This window comes from Chelmon rostratus, chromosome 4, assembly GCF_017976325.1.
Source record: "Chelmon rostratus isolate fCheRos1 chromosome 4, fCheRos1.pri, whole genome shotgun sequence".
Classification (NCBI taxonomy): domain Eukaryota; kingdom Metazoa; phylum Chordata; class Actinopteri; order Chaetodontiformes; family Chaetodontidae; genus Chelmon; species Chelmon rostratus.
Genome location: NC_055661.1, coordinates 23,666,872 through 23,688,918, shown reverse-complemented (window position 1 = coordinate 23,688,918; position 22,047 = coordinate 23,666,872). Strand labels below are relative to the sequence as shown.

Genomic DNA, 22,047 nt, shown 5'->3' with positions numbered 1-22,047 from the left:
TGTGAAGACCAGCTGGTAATCACACACCACTTATCTCATATCACAAGGGCCGAAAGAGAGGGGAATAAGAACCCTGAGTTCCCCAAGTTTCAAACTGACTTTTGTTTTTTGCTTTTTTGCCCTGACCTGTTTCCCATGGATCTTAATAAGTGTCTTGAGTGGATGACTGATTCTCTTCAGCCCTTCCAACTCAAGGCCACTTCTCTTTCCTCCTTGTTTGCTCTCTCCTTGTCTCTTTTTGGCAGACCTGGAGCAGAGCTGAGGATCATAATTTCTCATTACATAAATATTAACATTGAGAGAAACACCCACTAGCAGCTTCCCACCATTCTGAAAATTGAGATTAACAAGCTTCAGAAGTGAACTGATGATGTGCCTTTCCTTAAATGCTCCTCTTTTCTCCTCTCTCTCCTGCTCAATGTTCCTTTCACACGGCAGTGTTGAGATTAAGTGCAGATGTAAGAAAAGTTATCGCACAGTAGACTAACATGACACCCCTACGCCCCACCTTCCTCAGAAAACTGTGTTAGACTCGCAGATGTGTGCAAACGCACAGGCATTTACAACACTGTGCATGCAGAGTCTAAACACAGATGCACAAATAAGCAAGGACAACAGAACTGCAGGACCAGATCCAGCAGATAAAAGGGCCATAACCTTGTCTTAATGATAGCACACAAACACACAAACACAACACCATCTGATTAGAATCAGAGGGAGACAAGCTGCGAGCAGAAATTGCGCTTACAAGTGTTTGGAGACGCAGCTGTAAAGGGGGAAACTGAGAGATGGGGAGAACAGGAGGAAGAGAGGGATCCTGGAGGCTTAACCGCTGTAGCTGCTCTTCTGAGAGCTTGTCAGGGATAACAGCAGTTAGTCATGCACAAATCCATACTGTCTGGAACACCCACAGCCAGATGCACGCTCAGAGGACCTGTGGTTAGGATACATAGGCGCTTTGTATGTATTTACATGTGGCAAAACTTGTACGAAAAGAGGCTCAAGTGAGAAACGGGTAGGAGGGAAGAAATGTGGTCACCAAGCATTGGGGAAAACATGATCTTCTATCTGCTCTTTTAACCAGTTATCTAAATGAGATCTTTCAAATATGTCAACACAGAAAAAACACATCTGTCCATGTCTCACACACTGAAACACACTAAAGCAAATGACAGCGTTGATAAGGAGCAGGAAAAAGACCAGACATACTCAGACTACACCTGGAAGACTTTGCTCCAGTAACAAACCAGTTTTGCCTGCCTTCCTTTTTCTCCTGCTACAGCTGAAGCGCTACAGGAAGCTGCTCAGAAACATCAGCAGCATTACAATCAGCTCGTCCTACTGCTAGAGGAGAAGGCAAACGGGGAGGGGAACTGCCAGTTGTAATCAAAGAAGAAAGGGGTCAAAGCAGCTTGTGTCTGCGCCTCAGACTCAGCAAAAACACTTCTGAAGTCAAAAAGGCCTCCTTTCCTTCCACTCCACTCAATTCTTCTACACAAGAACCATGAAGGTCATTGTTGAGGATGGGAAACTTAATGAGGCAGCTCTGTTATTCTCTTTTTCTGTCTTTTTTTCCATCAGAGTGACATCAGAAGTGGGCTGGGCCACTCCCAAAAAACAGAGAGGAAGAAAAAAAAAAAAAGGCAATCTCAAACTCCCACACCCTCATCCCCCTTCTCCTCCCCTCTCTTCCTCCTTCCCCTCCCTCCTTCTAGTCTCCCCCATCCTTTGTGAAAAACTCAAGGCATCAGTCTTCAGAGCTCAGTCTGTTGAAGTGGCCGGCTATTGAACCATGCCCCAGCCTGAGCCCCAGGACAGCTGAGTCCACAGGGAGGAGCACATCTTTGGGGAAGTGGGGCCTTGGCAGAGAGCGCTTATATTGTGATTTTCAGCTGCAGGACAGAAGGAGTGAGTGGAGCACCTCAGAAGACTGGGACAAAGAGAGACAGAGAGAGAGAGATGAGTCCTGAGCACTGCAGCTCGGTGAAGACACAATACAACACACACGTGAAACTATAACTGCAGGAAACACCCCCCCACTGCTGGTAACGAGAAGGTAAATGCTGCCTGATTTCATTCTGATTCCAAGTCTGTTTTTTGGAGTATGCGCGTGTGCCGGCATGACAGAGTGTGTGTGTGTGTGTGTGTGTGTGTGTGTGTGTGTGTGTGTGTGTGTGTGTATGTGTGAGTGTGTGTCAGAGCAGCTGTGAGAGCTCTGGCTGAGAGGTTGAAGAGGTTAGGACGTTTCGTGACTGGAGGCTCCGGCTGCAGACAGAAACATTTAGCAACGCTTTTTTGGCTTTCCTCTGGAGTCTGAGGCCTGGGATATACTGTGTACAGCATGCTGAGAACTGTATCGTGTGTATACATTCAACACCTACTCTATGTGCTGCCCTGTGTGACCTACTGTATGTGAGACCAAGTGAGGGATATTAAGGACATGTGGGATGCCATTAGTGTAGGCTTCCCACATACAGGGACGAATTAAAGTACAGTGGTTGGTGATTTTTGCATTACCACTGTGTTGAGGGGACGTTCGAATAGAACAATGTAAAGAAAGACAGTAATTAATTAATGAAACATTTTCATCAGTGTTTTTTTCTAGATGTAACAAGGAGAAACACCCCCAACTGTTTAACTTGATTTAAAATTTACACTGTGCCTGACCTGAAGAGAAACAGAAAGCCAAACAGGGGAGAAAAGAAGAGAAAGAAAAGTAGGGCATTCCAGCTAAACACTTGAGGGAGACTGATCTGATCAGATGGAGAGATTTGAGCTCCGAAGCCAGGCTTGTTTATTTTTTCTTGGCCTTTGGTTTCCTAATATGGCACCATCTGAGCCTGTCCGCTAACGTGAGGGGGGTGCAGGGATGGAGCCGAGCTAACCTGGTGGAATCGGGGGTTATATCAGCAATATTACACCTAACAAGGTAGTGACATATCTCTCGGCACATGCTTCTTCTCGTTACATATGGGGGTGGTGAGATCACACGTTGAGACGCGCAGAAAATACACTGCAGTTTGTGAAAAGTTGAGTGTTTCTGGAAGGACAAGTCTCTTTCACAAAGTTGAGTAAAGGGGAAAAATAATGATGATGCAGTGTAATCCAACCTTAACCACATCCTTTATCGAATACACCAAATCTACAAGACACTTCAGTCGCAACCTTGCCATGATGGCGAAAGCTTTGAACAGTAACAACATCATTCTGGTGCACTTCCATATCACCAACTCACAATTATCTCCAAATGTTTTCACTTACGTCCTGGTCTGTTGGTGGGATCTGTGGAAAATATTCTGTTCTCTACAAAGCCACATCTGTGAATGCTGTAAACGACCATGAGAGGAGAGGACAGTGCTGAGCGCGCGCACACACACACACAGACACACACACAGGCACACACACACACACATATAAAACAACACACACTTCAAGCTTCAAAAAGCCTTGAGGAAAAAGGCAAAAAAAAATGAGAGAATGGCAAAAGACTAAGAAAACATTTCATGAGCTTGCCGGTTTTTCCTGTAGAGCAATAAATCATCATATCAATACCTCCAAAAAGTCAGCCTGGAAAAGAAGAAAGAAATCTAAAAAAGATAAAGAGAAGGAGGGAGCAGCTGCCTGAGAAACATCCAGAACATTCCGTGCTGGAGCAGCGGCGCTTGGCCCTCAGGTTCACCTGAACCCGGGTGCATGGGGGACTGGCCTTAAATGGGTCATTACAACCAATCCACACATAAGCTAACCATTCTCCTGACCCTCACACCAGACTATAAAACACAAGAGAATTTCTTTTTGATGTTTTTCCTATTTAAAGTTTTTAAAACTCCCGTGACAAGCCAATAAATAGCGGTCAGGTAGTGCACGGTAGGCTGTCAGAACCAGTAAAGCGCTGCCCTCCCCCAGCCGTCCTGTCACAGACTATGTTGTAACGCAGCAGGAGATTGATAGCTCACTTAGCCAGCACCAGCCAACTGTGGTTTCTGGGTGATGGGCATGTGGCCAATCGTATCTCAGTGTTTGACCTGAGGCTGTGTGTGAACCCTTGAGCGACGCAGATTTGTAGTGGACAGCTCAGCTGATCTTATCAGCAAAACACATAGAAGCAGATACAGATAACACACACTGGTCTGCTCTTTCGCTGTGCTGACCCCATGCCGTTAAATCCAACCACAGCGGAACGAGCCGGACACATTATATTTCTTCAAACTCAAACTGACGTTACGAGCCACAAGGCTGCCTGTAGCGCTCCTGGGTTTGGGTGAAGAATAACAGAAAATTACAACAACCGTGGGGAGAAAAAAAAAAGAAAGTGGAAGAATTCAAAGAAAAGTCTCTGGCTGCAGAGTGAAGCTCATTTAGAATCCCCCTAATGAGAGCTTGGACACAGTTGAATGGACAGGTCACCATAGGAAGGAAGAGGTCAGACAGGAGGGCGGACAAACAGAGAAGAGAAGTGGAGGCATGCAACCAAGTAGAGCCAGTGGGTGACGAGTGCATAATGCTGTGTGTGTGTATGTGTGTCTGTGAATTTCCGTGTTCTTCCTTGCTGATTCAACTAATAGAAAGCATGTGCAGTCATAGGTATGAGCTTAAGGTGAGGTGTGCCTCAGAGGAGACATAAAACCAAGAAAAGAGTGTGAGTGGCCGCGAGTAATCTCCTAAATCTGAAAATTTACACCGTCCAGCCAAACAAACATTTATATAAATGCTGTAACATTTTTATACTCCCCCCTCCCGGCTCTCCTCTCTCCCCTGACCCTCCTGCGGCTCTGCTCTAATGCCTGAAACCTTAGCAGCAGCATGCGTTCGTTGAAAGCCAAGCATCACTTTACGAGTTTAATTTAATCAGAGAGAAAAGCCACCTGAACGGGAAAGGTAGCGGCTTATCTGTCAGACGGGGTAATAAATTGCTGGGGGAAGGCACTAGCTTAAGGTGATGTCAACTGCCGGGATTTTGTTATGCAAGAATTAATAATCACGCCTGCATATATCAATGCGAGTGTGTGCACATGGAGAGTTGCGTTGGTGGTGAGCGGCAGGCTGAGTGTTTGTTCTGCGATGGGGAGAGGTAAGAGGAGGAGTGTCGTGGAGTGAAGGAGGACAGTGTTGGAGGGTTGAGAGTCCTTATCTTGACAAAGTATGACAGATGGAGAGGGACGGCCTCATATGAACTGTCCCCCTGGATACCCAGAACATAAGAATGGTGTGTTTGTGCATTTATGTGTGCGTTGTGCCGAAGGAGGAAGAGGGGGAACCTGTTTTCCACAAAAGCCGATTGATTGCAGGGGTTGTGGAGCGGACGGGTGGGGGGTGGTGAGGTAGAGGAAGGGTGGGGCTGCACCCTAATCCCACATATAGACCTCTGACCCCAACATCAGCCCACATGTTTAGAGTTTCACTACAGAAGAGGGAAAACAGATGGGCGCCATGGGGCCTCAGGGAGTTTTTGGGGGCTCCCTTCTCAGCAATATAGTGTCACGAAGGTAGACAAATCAGTAGCTACAAAGTAAGGGGCAAGAACCACTTCTGGGGGTTTTTATTGGGTTGGTTTTATTCTAACCACAGGCTAATGTCATCCTAAATAGAACCACTTAATCTAACACAGAGTCTTCGTTTTTCCACCTCATCCTTCATTTTTTTTAACTCTTGGGAGGGAAGGAGGCTCCGCTCCCAATTGCTGGCTCAAGTTATAAATGTAGAGAAAATCCTATTCCAGCACTTTTTATCTGCCTTGATTTCCCTTTCAATATTTCCAATATGTGCTGTTTAATGAGGAAATATAAAACAACACCATTAACACTGTGCCACAGTGTATTTCCTCTTACACTGTGGTAGCAGCATTTAATCTCTGTATGGTTTCTTCAGTTTTGTTGAAGAGGCTTTTATGATTTTTCTTTTACTGTTTTACCGTTTCGCGCTGTTGTTTTGTTAAAATCAACTGTTTCATAATGTCAGTACTTTCACTGCTTCCCCACTCACCTCTCCACCCCCTGTCCTTGATAACCTCACATCTTAGCTATTTCTAATTGGATCCTTTATTATAAACTAGTTAGATGGTTTCTCTGCTGTTTCCCACCCGTGGCTCTGGAACCAACTGTCTTAGCGAGCACTACGTCAATTTGTGTCTTTGAGCGACAGAGTGTATGAGCGGCCATGTAACTCAGCTCCGTTGACACAATCGGTGGCTGGTGACATCATGTGTGGATGGGATGCTGGGAGGAAGTCCGTCTCTGGCTGTGGACCAACAGCAGAGCTGGCTCAGCTCCATGTTGTCATGTAAAACAGTGCTGCTGTTTATTGTCGCTACTCTCCGAATCAAAACCCTCTTCTCTCCTCCGCTCATCCCCCTTTTGATTTTACTTTGCTCTCTTTCTTCTGACCAGTGATGATGTGTTGTGAGTTTTAGGGCATTTTGGACTGGCTGTGGGAAAGTCTGAGGACCAGATGGGGGAGTGGAAGTTGGGGATTTTGAGACTGGGAAATACACTGGCTATGAAAACCTAAATGCATTTTGTCCAAGTCTTTCTCCCCCGTTTGTTCAACTGCAATCAATCAGGCTACAGACTGACACATCAGAACTGGTAAATCACTGCAGGAGACACACTGTGACCAGGAGCTCTGAAACCCACACAACAGTCAGTCAAAAGGCAGGAAAACAGCCTGAATCTTAATTTCACACTCACATGAGCTCTAGTTCATGTCTCCTACCTATATACACGCATGAACAGTCCAGTGCACTCTACCAAATGTACTAGCCGATCGTCACAAGAGATTCTTCCAGCTTTTATTTATATAGCGTGAGTGCAAAGCATCAGGAAAGACAGAAACCAACAAGTTTGATTATCTGACTTTGTGTGCTACTGTCTTCTAAGACTAATGTACACACTCGTGCAATAAATTCTACCTTCACGATGGTAATAAAGTTCAGTTTTTGCTGAAACTGTTTAAGAGAGGTGTTGAGAGGTGCAAGGTCATTTTGGAGGATGTACTTTGTGGTTTTGAAGGCAGATTTACTGCAGGACTGTTAGATTACACTGCATTAGTTTTACTTGGGTCTACCTCATAAACTGGAAACTGAGTGTGTTACAAGTATAATAAATACTGTATGATAGTGGCTTTAATGGGATTCATCCCAGAGACACCTGCAGTGAGCCAATTTTCCATGGAATCAGTTTATACCAGTTGTTTATGAAGTAGTTTGCCTTGGCTCGGATCTCAACGTGATGTCCGCTTCCAGGAGGGTGTGTGCCAATACACACAGAGGAACCTGAAGCCACAAGTGTGACATATGGCTGTCTTTCTGAAGAAACAACCAACATCCATTACGCTGTTTAACCAACACGGCAAAACAAATTGTGCCTGTCTAGCAGTAACATAAGCAGCAGTCTTGCTTAATGAGCTCTCTGGTCATTTCCTCTCTGACGACATGCTGAAAAGAATTATTTATGTCTCTTACTCGAGTGCAAAGCTAATCACCATTCGTGTACAACACCAACTCCTACACAGCAAGCCAAGGCAGATGAAAGCCAGTGTCCTCGCTATGCACACACCTCCAGAGTGAGTGTGGGGTGAACACTATCAAAGAAAGCCAAACCAAATCGGAAATAGCTAGTCAGCTGTGGGCTTTATTGAGTCAACCAACAACACGGCAGAGCACCGCTGAGCTGGCGATCACAGTGAGCAAAGCCAGGGAAATAGCTGGCAGCACTTTGCACTTTTTGTGTGTTGATGCTGTGTGCAGATATGGGTACATGCGTGGAGAAAAATGACCTCGTGTGCATTTGTGTTTGGCATAAAGCAGTCCAGAGATATTTCAGCACGGCACTAAGCTCTGTAATTATTATTAGATAAATAAACCAAAGCCTCAGAGAATCACCTCTACTGCTCCAAGACCTGTAAAACTGTACAACCCTGAACTCCAATGGGACAACAAACAATGAGAACAAAACCACAAGGCCTGCATACGTACAGCATGTGGCCCACTTGATAGTTTGCCTATAGAAGATGACAGTTAGTTTAATGGGCTTCAACAGTAACATGATTGTGTCTTCTACTGAAAATGATTCCCAGTTGGATGAAGGAGTGTGTGGTGAAAGGAGCAAAGGAAGTCAGCTAAATATAAAGACTGTCTATCCTTAGACTGTTCCAATAACAACCATGAAACTAAATTAAACCATAGGTCAGACAGAAAGCGGGGAGTGAGGACAATTAAAAACCCACTGTCATACGTCTCCTGACTGTTAATAACTATAAGTGGGGTGAGGACCCAGCAGTGCCCTTAGGAGGACTTATGAAGCTCATACTGTTGCCAAAATATAAGGAAGGCGGAATTAGAGGCCTGCTGCCAATCTACCACACACTGGTTTCACACAGATGTTATGGAATATAAGAGCTGTTGTGGGTACAGCTGAGCCAACAAGACATTTTATGAATCCCATTTAAATTAAGGAGAAAATTAGTTTCAATTATCATTATTTGCTGTACTGCTTATAGTCCATGACTCTCATATGCCTCTGCAACCTGCTGCTTAAGAGATTTAGCTGTAAAACTGTAAAAGCCCTGAAGAGAAAAGAGGGGAAGGAACATGAAACAGAGAAAGGAAAGAGGAAACCACGTATCCAAAAACGGAAGGAAAGTTAGGAGGAGTGGTCTAAAGAGCAAAGTAATTAAAAGGAAAGAAACAGGCAGAGAAAAAAGTGAAGATTTGTGGACTAAAAAAAGGAATATGAATAATTCATTTAAAAGTGACTCTGCCTCAAGTTATGTTCATGATGCCTGGTCAGGAAGGGAAAAAGGCCATGACCCACTTTCTACCAATATCAGTCTCTTCCATCTTTAATCTAATACTGTCTGTGCTATCCTTTTAAAACGTTGTGCTTTGTTTCAGCCTTACAGCCTGCTGCCCTTCATCTCTTTGCATTGTTTGGTCTTTCATGTTGCATTCGTGCAACATTTCTCTGAAGCATTTGAAAATGCATTTCAAGCCAAATCATACTGAACATTTAGAAACATGCGAGGGAACATTGTTCGTTCCTGCTAAGGCGCACTGCTGTAGACATGCAGTACTTGCACAGATGAGCCAAAAGCCAACTTTTGTCTTTGTCCAGCAAATAGAAATAAAACAATGCACATGTTAAATGTGCTGTGGTGCACTGAACCTGAATCAACTTGTCATAAAAATGCACATTATCATTATAAACAAAAACTATATTCAGTCTGCTCAAATTTAAGTGCACCCTGTTGACAAACCTCCACATGAGGTCAGTCATGCCCGTAGTTTTCTTATGTGCTGCTACTTTTCTCGTTGAATCTGAAGTGCTGAATGTGAGCAACTGGTGGCATAATGGCCCCTTCCATCCCTGCTGAACCAATTTACTGCAGTTGGTCAAGTAGGCAAAGATTGGATATATTAAAACTGCCCCTTTGTCTTGTAGAGATCCAACTCCCATCTTGCAGAAAAAAATCCAAATTCCATTCTACAAAAAAAACAACAAAAAAAAAACTGCAACCACAGTATGTGATGGTATATTTGCATGTATAATGTTTTTGCTCCCAGAGGGGAGCACTTTATGTTTTCTGCTCAATAGCGACCAAGTCCCCAAGCACTTCAGCAGTGTTTAGTTTTGGTTTGTTGCGGTAGAAGAAAGGAGCCACTCTGCCTTTTCTGAGGAAACACTGTAGACCTTGTACCTTCACGACACACTGGTGACCTCTCCACGTTCCCTGGAATGTCTTTGATATGCTATGGTTCCATGAAAGAGACTAGGCCCCTCATACTCGGAACCACCACCCAAGAGGAAATCAGGCTCCAGAAGACAGGAGAGAGGAGGAAAGAAGGGCAGAGAGGGAAAAGGATGACAAGAAAGAGATGGGAAATGAGGGAGGCGATAGCTGATGGATGAGCTGCAATGTTGCCTGTCCTGTTCACGCTCAGGGGGCATGTAGCTGACTGGAGATGATGCTGAATAAGGACACTTAATGGAGCTCAAAGCAATGGTGGAAAGCCAGGCATAGTTTGGAAGAGAAGACGCACATGAGAACTGATACTGCTGATGCTGCTGTTAAAGTCATTAGCAGTTCTCACTGAGGTCAGCAAGAATACAGTACCTGGTTGCGCTGTCAGACACACCGGCTGCTGGAAAAACACACAACCATGAAAATGAGTAACGTGTCTGGATAGTCATGCACACACAGTTCTCAATCATACATGTGGACACACAAGCTTACGGATTACCAGCAAGAGTGTGCGCACACGCTACAGTTCTGCAGTGCTAGCTGTAATCCTGTCCCTCTCTCGACATTATTCCAAGTGACAGAATTCCAGAAGAACCACAATGGCGTCATATGGGAGACACACAGGGCCTGAGTTTCAGGGTGGAGGTAGGACTTAATGATGTGGCACTGAGTATAGATTGACTGGAGAGTGATGGAGTGGATAAGAGGGGCTAGACAGTCTTGGCCTCGCGCAGGCCAAGGTGTTAAATGGAGTAGTGTGTACGTCTGTTTGTGTGTATTCTTGTGCTTTTTCATTGATGAGAAACAGACCTAGAATCAGCAGGGACAAGTGCCAGCAGTCACCCTTCAAATTAGACAGGGCTGAAAACAACCCTGCGCAAACTGTTTTCCTGCATTCCTCTAACACCCCTGTCGTGGCTGCCTGTGTGAGTGCCTTTGTAAAATCTTTCAAGTGAAACACAAATACTACCTCCCACTAAATGTTCCTGTTGGATGTGTGGAGCCACATGGAGCAGTGAGTATACGTACCGTGTCCCACAGAAAACTAAATCAGATTCAGGGGTCAATGTGTTTTACTTAGGGAGGGCCACTGTGCAAGTAGGCAACACTGTTGACAGTGAGGTCGGATCGCAAAGCAGGAAGGGAGGTCTTCAACCCTCTTAGAGGCCTTTTTGGCCCTTTTGACCAAGTACTTAGGATAATAGGACATAAACTCTTTTTATGTTTAAAGTGAACATAAAAGGAATATTCCTATCTTTCTCCCAATATTGATATTCTTTGGAAGTCTGCTGTTCATGAACTGTAGCAGTTCTATACCTTGTGTTGGACAAGTCTGCCATTTAGCTCTGCAGCCACTGAGTTACTGAGTTATCAGATTATACTTGAAGGAAGTGACTGTTTTGGCGGCAGAAATGAAAGGTTCCTGCTGTCAACTTGCTGAAAAGATCCTGGATTTCAAAAAAGTATTAGTGGAATTGTTCCTGCAGTTGAAAAAGATAGTACATATTATGCAAGACAAGAGGGTGGGAGTTTGCCAAAGAAAAGAATAATCTCATTCCCAGAGTAAAGAAGATGAAGTAAGAGTGCGGACAGGTATCAAAGATAAAGCACAGCCAGCAGGCACATAGCACAACACTTAATAGGGAAGAAAACCAACAGGAACGGAGAAAAATGGGGTGTCTGTCAGCAGGGGAACTAGCTGAGACAGAAAGCAGACCTCGTCCCGTGGGCTGGAACGCAAATGTGTTCTCTTTTTCGATCTTTCCACACAAACAATGCTATGTGGAACAATGACCTGACAACTGTGCTCCTGCAGACTCAGTGAACACCCTCCTCAACCATTTCTGATTGTCTGTGAATATTTGAAAAATTGTCAAATACCTTCTCATTAAAATCTCATGGCAGCAGGTTCCTCAGGGTGGAACAGGATACAAGCAACACTCCGACTGTTTACATTCCCTTTGCTAGCCTGCACAAACAAATAAAGTGTCTGTTTCAGAGTCCTAACTCTTAACATCTTGAATTCTTGCAGGGAGGCCTGGGGGAGCACCAGTAGCTGTCCATCTATCCATCTAACCAGCCAGCAGCAATGCAGGGGCTGATGTGGAGCCTGTGCGCTCTGCTCTGCTTCTCCCTCTGGGAGGAAGGCTACTGCAGGAGCTCCAGAGAAGCCCGGAGGACCAAAGAGCCTTCTCTCCACAGGAGTAAAAGAGCCCCCATCGACCCTGATGCCAAAAAGTGTTCCTACACCTTCCTTGTCCCTGAGCAGAGAATTACAGGTTTATAGGATAACTTGTTTTTGTATTAAACTGTTAGCGATTCATCATATGGCTGTCTTCATTTAACCATCCACTGTTTTTCTAAACATCAAAAGAGCTTCTTGGTAATCTTCTAAATCATTCATGTCTGTCATCAGGTCCAATCTGTGCCAGCACCACAGGCCCTGAGCCAGACAAGGACAGAGTGACCCGTATGGACATTGCAGATGTGCGGGAGGTGCTCAACAAACAGCGGCGTGAGATTGAGACGCTGCAGCTGGTGGTGGATGTGGATGGTAACTTGGTGAATGAGATGAAGCTGCTGCGGAAAGAGAGCAGAAACATGAACTCCAGGGTGACCCAACTCTATATGCAGCTGTTGCATGAGATCATCAGGAAAAGAGACAACTCTCTGGAGCTGGCCCAGCTGGAGAACCGCGTCCTCAATGTGACCTCTGAGATGATGCGGCTGGCTTCAAGGTACAAGGAGCTGGAGGCCCGGTTTGCCACAATGGCCGGGGTGGTCAACAACCAGTCCATTCTCATCTCTGCACTGGAGGAGCAGTGTCTGAGGACACTGGGACGTGGTGAGCTGCCCGTAGTTCCCCCACTGGTACAGGTGGTACCACAGAATATACCAGTTAACAATCGTTTCACTAATGAGATACAGAGGGACAATAACAACCGGGCCTTTCCCAGAGGATCACGCATGGACTCCCCTACTGCAAGCCCATTTGGGATTGACCCTCCACCACCACAGGGAACACTTACCTCTGACGGTATGTACCAATTTTTATGTGGCAGGGGATGAAAGAATAAGTGACTGAATACTGCAAACATAATCAGGACTCAAATACAATTACGCAATTACTCAAGTAAAATTAGCTAAGGACTGCAAAACTTAATGTCTCGAAACGCTTTGTATTGCTGAGGCACAGTTGGCTCATCCTTGGCATGCTACAGAGGTAGTGAAATCATACATTCCAATGATTCCCACTTGGCCATCTTTATTGGCTGCACTGCACTAAGCATATGTACTAAATTAGTAGGATGTGGATTAAGTCTATTTGAACTGAAAAAAAAGAGGACAGAGGACAGGAATATATATTAGCTGCAAGGCTTTGGTCAGATTTACATCCAGTCTATGGAAGAAATAAAGGGAATAGTATGAACAAACAGAGCACACAGCTGATCAAGGTCTCAGACCCCCAGACAAAACCATCTAATCGGATAAAATCCTCTGACATAGATTAGGCTTCTCCATATGTTTCTCACAGAGATTGGCTAATTCTGACATCTGAGAAGGATCGTCTCCAATATGAAACCAATTTGCAAGGCTGGAACGCTACTTGGAAACGGCTCCTAAAAATTGGTCAGGGCTGTTGTATTTTGTCTGGCGATTGGACGATGGCGGGGAATGTTGACAGGGGTTATGCAACCAGATGGTGAACTGGATGAAATCATTCATAACATGCCTCAGACATCCTTCAGATAAAAAGGGGAATTAAAAAAAGGCCTGTTTGAATACTGACAGCAGAGTCATTTAGTGTTGTTAAGTGACAATCATACTGTTCACATAAGAACGATGAGGTGAGGAAGGCTTTCTCTCGTATCTGATTAAATCCGACATTTATATCTCTGGTTAAGTCTGACACGTAAAGGCTCAAACTAAAGATTTAATCATTGTCTTGCTACTTTCCATTAGAGAAAAACGCAGGCACCATATAGCAAATTAGCTAATAAATCACAACATTACTAATTAAACATCAGCTTGCTGGTCCTGCAACAACAAAATGAAACAAGAATACTACAATGTAATATTTCAAATAGTGTTTTAATAGTACCGTTACTGCCAATATATAATGCCATGGGTGTGTTCAATTCAAAGTGTGTGATTTTGCCAGTTTGTCACGAGGTTTTCAAGTGCCCATTCTTGATCCTCCAAAAACCAGTCTGGGTGAAACAAGGCTCCTCTCAGAACATTGAGCTTGCAACACTTTCATCTGACTTTAAGCACTTATAATGATAATGATATGTTAATCATAGAGGAAAAACACAAGGCAGTGAAGAGACTGGAGGAGGTAGAAGGACTCCACCTGCAGACGCCAAAAAGGACGGAGTGTTGTAACAGTTACTCCACAAGCCTCATCTCTATTATAGCTGAAATGTTAAGCATTAAGCCACTTCTTTCACAGACTACCACAATCTAGTTTCTCTATGACTGAAACAAATCTCTCAATCTGGACACCTCTAGTTTATCTACAACCAAGAAAAACAATGGAAAGCCAGGTATGGATCGTTTTTGCTTTGGTGGCCGACACATCATCCATCACCCTTTTACTTTTCAGGAAAAAAAAACACATTAAAAAACTATTTCTACCTCGCGTCTCCATGACGCGTATTTACCTAATTCCTAGTGTTAAGGATGGGTCCTTCTCCTTCTCCTGTGATAAATTTACTCCAACTTCCCTTTCATTTCCCATTTGATTTTCAGAGCTAAATATACACGGATGAAGGTGTGCTTTTCAATAGACAGTGTATATCTGAGGAACAAAATAAAATAAGTATACCTTCAATGGAAAACCAAGCCACCAAAGACCACCAATAGGCCCTCTTCCATGTAGGTTCACTGTTTCTGTAAATGCACATTGCCTGACTACAGCTTGATCTCGCTGAGCCCTTTATAATCCAGTCTCAACTAATTAAAACTCTATTAGCAGAAACTAATGAGAATCTGAAATAAATTAAAGAAAGCCCTCACTGACAGGTCTGATGAAGACATATCATCACTAGAAATATACAAGCTTGTGACAGGCAGTTTTAGATATCTGTGTTGGGGCATCACACTGAGTCCCTATGTACTCCAACACTAAGACGCTAAGAAAACCATCTTCCATGGACCTTTAGGCCCTGGAGGCCCCCACACAATGCCGATGTTCATGCTGGTTTAATACATATTGTCACTGGAGAAAACATTGGAAATATTTAGGGTTCAGGTTTAGCAGCTTCAGCTTTGAGTGCAGTGCTATCACATGGCTTCATCTGATGACTAAACCTAGGTCAATATTCACATAACATTTTAGGTGTGCACATGCATGTTTGTGTAACTCGAGACTGCCGGATGTTTGGACGGTCTGAGCAAAAGGAGATATTTTCCAAAGAATGTCGCCACAATGATACAGAACATCCTCAAACCATGGGGTGTAACAAACGATCCTTCCCAGCTTTCTCTCCCCTTCTCTCTTGTCTACTGTCTAGAGCCCCTAGACTGATGATGATGACTTCTGCATATGCAATCAAAAAAGACATCTTGTTCAGTTCATGCTGCGGCATGTTATATTTGTTCGGGGGGCTAAAACTGATTGCAACTCAAGCAATGGATGATTTTAGTAGGAATCAAGGGTCAGAAGCAAAAGATAAAGATAAACAATTTATGCTTTCTTGTTTTGTGGTCATTTCCTGCTTTTTAGTAGCAGGTATAACTCATTTCAACAATGCTTTGCCCCAAGGCTAATACTGTTCCTACTGTTGCTAATAATGATAATAGTGATAATCAACTACTAACAATTAAATCCCAAATATTTGGGATATTGAAGAACATTAAGAATATTGTTGTTATCCAAATTGAAATGTGACAAATAGATTTTTGGCAATGGTGATACTGCAGTTAAATCAGTGCCACTGACTTCCTCTTTTTTAACAACCATTTTTCCGACCACAGGTCCCTTCAGGGACTGTTTCCAGGTGCGACAGGCAGGCCACACCACCAGTGGGATGTACTTGCTTAAGACAGACGGCAGCGAGCGGCTGATCCAAGCCTGGTGCGAACATGGCCTTGACAATGGAGGATGGACCGTGTTGCAAAGGAGGAGAGATGGCTCTGTTAACTTCTTTCGGAACTGGGAGAACTACAAGGTAAGTTGAGGGAACTCATTCATTGAATATATTATTGGGTTTGATAGGGTAAAGGCAGAGTTTAATGAGAAAACCTTAGCCAGAGGGTGTTTTTTTGGGGAAAATATTAATATATCTGTATGTATGGGAGTGAGCTGCATTTAAAGCTTTTCTTCTCATATTCCTGGAGTGACCCAGTCTCAGCAGTTCATTCTGGGGCCACTGAGCAAGCACTTGCTACATCAATGTAAACAGCTTAGCGGTGGATTTACTCTCATTGAAATCACAGCCAAGAACTCTAGCCAGGGACCTACATACAAATACACGCAAATCAGAGCTGGGGTGGGCTGAGAAGGAAATACAGCTCAACCCCACTGGAAATGAGCGCTTCATCCTCACCCACACGTCAGCCTTTGCAACTGCAATGTGATCCAAGGTCTAACAGAGCAAGCAAGGGACAGGGAGGAAGGGACACTGTTTTCAAAAAAGAGCAAAAAAAAGAAAGTCTAACAGCCTGACAAAAATGACTGGCCTCCCAGTTTTCTCTGTAAAAGGTAAGTTTTCCTCTCAGTCGTAAAATTTCATTTAAAAATCAATATTTACTTGCTTTTTGGATCAGGGACAGAAATATCATTCTGCAGCTCTGCATTTGCTGTGTTCAACTGTCCATCCAACCACAGCAGAATCACCATTGTCCCGCCATTCAATCAATCGTCTCGAGTGACAAACCACAGATCACAAATTTACAACACATTATCGTCTCAATAGGAAGCCGATCTGATTTCATTCCACTCGATATGCCACCAGACTCCTTTAAACTCAACACTCTGCAAAGAAATAACCTCACTCTGCTTTACTGTTTGTGTTTTTTGGACATGATCGGTCTCCGCTGACCACAGAATAAAAAGAGATGCCTTCTTTCACCAGTTAGCTAACCCACTGCGCCGACTTACTCAAATTAATTCTGCACTTTGTTGGTCTGCAATACACAGCAAAAACATTTGAACATGACCCACAACTGAAAAAAACAGAACTACATGCTGTGGTGCTTATCTCCTGCAGAAAGGCTTTGGAAACATAGACGGTGAACACTGGCTTGGGCTGGACAATATCTACAACCTGGGGAAACAGGGTGACTATAAGCTGATGATAGAGCTGGAGGACTGGACAGGGAAGAAGGTGTACGCTGAGTACAGCAGCTTCCACGTGGAGTCAGAGAGCGAGGGTTATCGGCTGAGGCTCGGCACCTACCAGGGCAACGCTGGGGATTCCTTCAGCAGTCACAACGGCAAACATTTCACCACGCTCGATCGTGACAAGGATGCATTTTCTGGTACGGGGGATGCTTTCTGATTTCTTATATTAGTATAAGTGTAATGAAACTACAGAGGTCAAGCTCCTCCTTTGTCTGTCCATCACACTCACATTGTTCTATGGTGTTGTATCCCCCTCTACTAGGTAACTGCGCACACTTCCATAAGGGTGGCTGGTGGTACAACGCTTGTGGCCAGACCAACCTGAATGGCGTATGGTACAGCGGGGGAGTTTACCGCAGCAAATTTCAGGATGGAATCTTCTGGGCAGACTATGGAGGAGGTTTCTACTCCCTCAAGTCAGTCCGCCTCATGATCCGACCGATTGACTGAAAGCTCGGACTGCGGTTCAATTCAGATGCACCTCAGTTTCCTTCCTTATCTGTATCTACCCATAAACAAATACTGTAAAGGCAGAACCAGGAATCCCTGCCAGCGTACAACAGTGCCTTGTAAAAGACAAAGGAGTGAGAGACAGTGGCATATGAGTATGGCCAGAAAAACTCCAGCAGTCTGCTCAATGGCCCAAGTTGACTCTAACTTTGAGATGAATACTGATGCTATTGCCCTCCCTCAGTTTTTGCTCTCCTCTACCGTTCCGTCTGGAAAGTAACGGTCAGTCGAGGTCCATGGGACGATTAAGTATTACTCTCAAGCGTCCTATCCAAAGCAACGTTTCCACCCAAAGTGCTCTGAACTTTTAGTCCCAGGAACTACTTTTCAAGGGACTAAAGGGTTCCTTCAGTCCATTGTTGTCTGCGTTTCCACTGCGGTCTGACCCGCAAAGATTAGGGCAACTTAGTCTGCTGATGTGTGAAAAAGCAATGACAATTTTGCATTTGATTACATAATAACTATCGTTCCTGGTCTGTTTGTCCCCATATTGATGTGTTGAAGCACAAAGAACAAAAAACATACTGGTTTGCAGCTGCAGATTTTAATACATGGTGGCTGAAGTAAAATGCTGCCATTACCCAGCCAATCAGATATCAGCGCTGCACACTCCACCCCCAAAAGTTTCTGTGCTTTTGGAAAGTACTACCCCCTGAGCAGAGACTTTGGGGTGGGGGGTGGATGGGGGGAATTTCATTTAGACCGTGGTCCCCGCAGTGGAAATGCACTGAGATCCTCAAATGGTTCCTAGTCCCCGGGGAAAGTTCCTACCATGGAAACATGGCTTTGCTCACTCTTGTTGAAACTCAGTATGTAATAAAGGGAAATGGTCAATTAACTAAAAACATGAGATTTCTTCTGAGCAGCTAATAGTGACTTATTGAAAGTAATGCTGGCCATACCAAAGGGTATTGGGTGTACTGGGATGTTTGACCTTAGTATCATAAAAAATGATGCAATTTAAAGGTGTGTTGCCAGCTAGAATACCTGACAATCAAACAGTTAGAGGACAGGCCTTGTTAAACCTACTGTCTCTTGTTTATGGGCTTTGTCTGGACTTCTGGGGTTTCCTTCGACCCCGACAGAAAATGAACTCTTGCAACAATGTGCATGTCCAATGTGCATGTGGCTGAGCTGGCTTTGGTATGTAAATATCTCTATGTAAGGTAATTTAAGAGGTGTGATTCTACTCAGGCCAAATGTTCACAATGTTATTTATCAGTGTATTTATAGTATAGTCATGGCCATTTTATATCCCTTGTAACAATACATTTCTTAATATTTTTTATCCCATGTAGAGATTCACTAACATCCCTTGAACAGAAAGACATGTATACACACGCACACAGACACACATGCACACATGCACACACGCACACACACTCTCTTTGCCGACACAAACAAATCCAGAGTGGATGTCTATTTGACTGGAGGGAGGAGAGAACGTGACATGCACTACCTGTTTTCATTCAAGTCAAATTAAATTCTTTTGTAAACAATGAACTGTCTTTCACTCATCACTCAGCTCATGTGAATGATAAAATTATTCCAGTTTGAATGTCAAACTTAAATATCTGCATAAAGGCTGATATAATCATCTAAAATAAAAACACTTTAGATGCCTGTGATCTGATTTTAAGTGGGATACAAACGGTCAAGGCCATGAAGGTGATGGATTCAGTAATCTGAGAAAGTGGGCAGAATAAAAGTAAACTGTGACCACAGTGAGAGACATTTAAAATCACAATAGTCTTGTTCTGAAAGGAACAAAACTAAAGCGAAAGTGAGGTTTGAAAGAAATATGAGAGAAGAGACAGCTTTGCAGAAGCAGGCTGGACTGTAGAAAAGATAACAGGGATTTAAGGGTAAACATTAAATGATGCTGCTATAGAAGAATTCAGACTAAAATGAAATAATTAGAGAGAGTGTAAGGGGAGATAAGAGGCAAGAGAAAGACAAACAGGGACGAGCAGGAGGGGAACATTCCTTCCACATAAAACTGTTCAGCTTTTCTTTCCCTAAAATACAAACGCGTATCTTAAAATTATGGCTCTCCTCTGGACTTTTCCCTCTAAGGAACTGTAAGTCAGAACAGACAGGCGCAGTCTGACGCAAACGCTGTAAGGAGGAGAAGCTCACAGATACATACAGTCAACACGATTTAGCTCACATACTCAGACACACACAGCACGCCAACAAAACTGGCAGGTAGGCTTTCTATGAGCCGTCTAAAATGCTGTATATCCATGCTGACCGAGAGCCCAGACCAAGCCTGGCTGTAGTGACACACAGAACTGTAAGCTGTAGGAACCAGTAGGGAGATGAAGCTCTCATTTGGCTGGCTTTCCTGATCTGACACATATGACACCTTGCCCCTGGTGCGTTCCAGTACATTCGTTATTCAAAACAGCGTTGCTTTTGTCCCACAGCCACCCCAACAACTGCAGAAACAGCGTGCTGGAGCAGAAGGGAGTCAAGGGCCTCTGTAGAGTCTTTCTCAACTGACAGTGGCCCAATAGCAACTTGCTACTGAAGGATCCCAGTGACAAATAATACTACAAGTACACAGAGACTTAACTTGGGATCATAAATCTCAACAAGTTCTCGCTAAAAAACACACTATTCAAAGAAGTGTAACATTAAACCCTGTACACAGGACACATTTTAGCTGCATTTTGCACTCATCAACAGAACAGACACATTTGCCTTTTAACAACTACAACTGTGTTGACAATATTTGGACAAGAGGGTGGTGCTGGGGAGGTTATGCATTGCTACGCCTCTAACCTGAGTAGATCTGACTGACAATCTGAGGACACGCCGTGGTAGCGACTAGTCAGTCACAAGGTAGCAATGCCCTACTGCTTTATCGTGTCTTTTTACACAAAATGGGACTATAATTGACAAAATAGACATCATGCTGTATTGAAGAAGACTTGAGCGTAGTGATTGAGATCTTAAATTAATTTAGAATCTGTTTACTGACGGTAAAAAAATCATGTATTGGGCCTTGAGCTCTGTGAAAAAACACTCAAGTGTACAGCAGTACGGCACTGAATCAACTCTAACTGCCTTGGGGTAGACAAGGTGAAAGCCTAAAGAGTCGGGGAAACATGTTAAAGTGTGTGCGTTTTGTCACAGTCGAGCCATACATTTCTGTGGGCTCTTTGTCCTTGCAGGATTGGCTGGAGAACAGGAACAAGCTCATCTGAGCATTTAACAGGCTGGCCCTGTGGTGAGCGCACACAGGAGGTGGCTGTGTCTGCCAAGCCTAATAGCAGGTCAGAGTTCACACAGTTGCGCACACACACACAATTTCATACAAATGTATCACTGTGGAAAAACCAAAACCTGATGCCTACACAGCAGTCACAAGGCTCTTACTCCACAATCTCAACTCTTACTATCACCTGCAGATAAGCATCACACCTACAAGAATGCAAATGGAGCAAAGACAGAAACACGATATGAAGTCACAAAAATGAAAAAGTGGTACAAGAACACAAATATACTTTGTAGAGGTTAACCCTCCTGTGGTGTATTTAGCACTTAGAAAAACACACATGGTAATTTTAGCCCTCTGCTGTGGGTTGGGACTGTAATTTAAGCCTCAACAGGTACTTTGTTTTGTGACCAGAGAGGTAAACATGTGCACATGGACACACACACACAGACGGACACAGACGGACACAGACGGACACAGACGGACACAGACGGACACAGACGGACACAGACGGACAGACGCAGAGCACTTATGTTGGGAATGATGCTCTGGACAAGCAATGCGGCTTGCAGTCTCCCACTCATTCATTCCCACTCTCCCTCAGAGGGATCGGGTGGATTTATGATGGAGGTGAACGTCCGAGAACAAGAGAGTGGCGATTTCCCTCGCGTCTGCCAACTTGGCTCCGTCCAGCCACCGAGGGCAGCCAGCTGGTCACACATCACACATCCGTACGCATCATTTATAAGCTCGGAGTGCAATGAAACGCCATCCCACTCACACGTACAAAGACTTACGACACAAAGACTCCACCCTAAGAACGACCAACTAGACTCACATCACTGAAACGCTTACCAAACGGAAAGTCTCTCCTCCTTATTCATCCACACGCGCGCACACACACAAAGACATACAGTTAAACCCTTTCACAGCATTAGCTCTGCATTTGTCTCAAGGTCTTTCATTACTTCCAGACTTCCATGACAGAGTGCGATGGGGAAAATGAGTGTTTATAAGTTTCTTTAACGACAAACAGCCTCTTGAGCATGTTGTGTTTGTGCTCGTGCCTGCGTTTGTTTGTACATACTCCAGCATCTAAGTTTGAATCACAAGGCAGTAGCTACAATACGAGCCCGACGGCAAAAGGGAAAAATCATGGCAATGAAGAACATCAAAGCCATCCAGTCATCATCGAGTCAAAACAAGAACAAACAGTACAGCAATAAAA

At 44.1% G+C, this 22,047-nt stretch overlaps 2 protein-coding genes across 3 annotated transcripts in view; one reads left to right on the top strand and one right to left on the bottom strand.

Moving 5' to 3' along the window:
• Nucleotides 1–22,047, bottom strand: part of ralgps2 (Ral GEF with PH domain and SH3 binding motif 2) — a 70,412-nt gene that overhangs the window by 11,253 nt on the left and 37,112 nt on the right. The gene's annotated exons all lie outside the window — the stretch shown is intronic.
• On the top strand, nt 1,786–19,142 carry angptl1a (angiopoietin-like 1a). The gene is made up of 6 exons (XM_041934637.1): nt 1,786–2,056; nt 11,771–12,017; nt 12,155–12,775; nt 15,718–15,911; nt 16,953–17,223; nt 17,349–19,142. Exons 2-6 carry the CDS (start codon nt 11,828–11,830, stop codon nt 17,534–17,536), a joined length of 1,464 nt encoding a protein of 487 aa, XP_041790571.1. The 5' UTR covers nt 1,786–2,056; nt 11,771–11,827; the 3' UTR covers nt 17,537–19,142.

Coding starts and splice junctions, on each gene's coding strand:
- angptl1a (XM_041934637.1), top strand. CDS start 11,828: ATGCAGGGGCTGATGTGGAGCCTGTGCGCTCTGCTCTGCTTCTCCCTC. Junction 12,018..12,154: donor CCCTGAGCAGAGAATTACAG/GTTTATAGGATA, acceptor GTCTGTCATCAG/GTCCAATCTGTGCCAGCACC. Junction 15,912..16,952: donor GGAACTGGGAGAACTACAAG/GTAAGTTGAGGG, acceptor TATCTCCTGCAG/AAAGGCTTTGGAAACATAGA.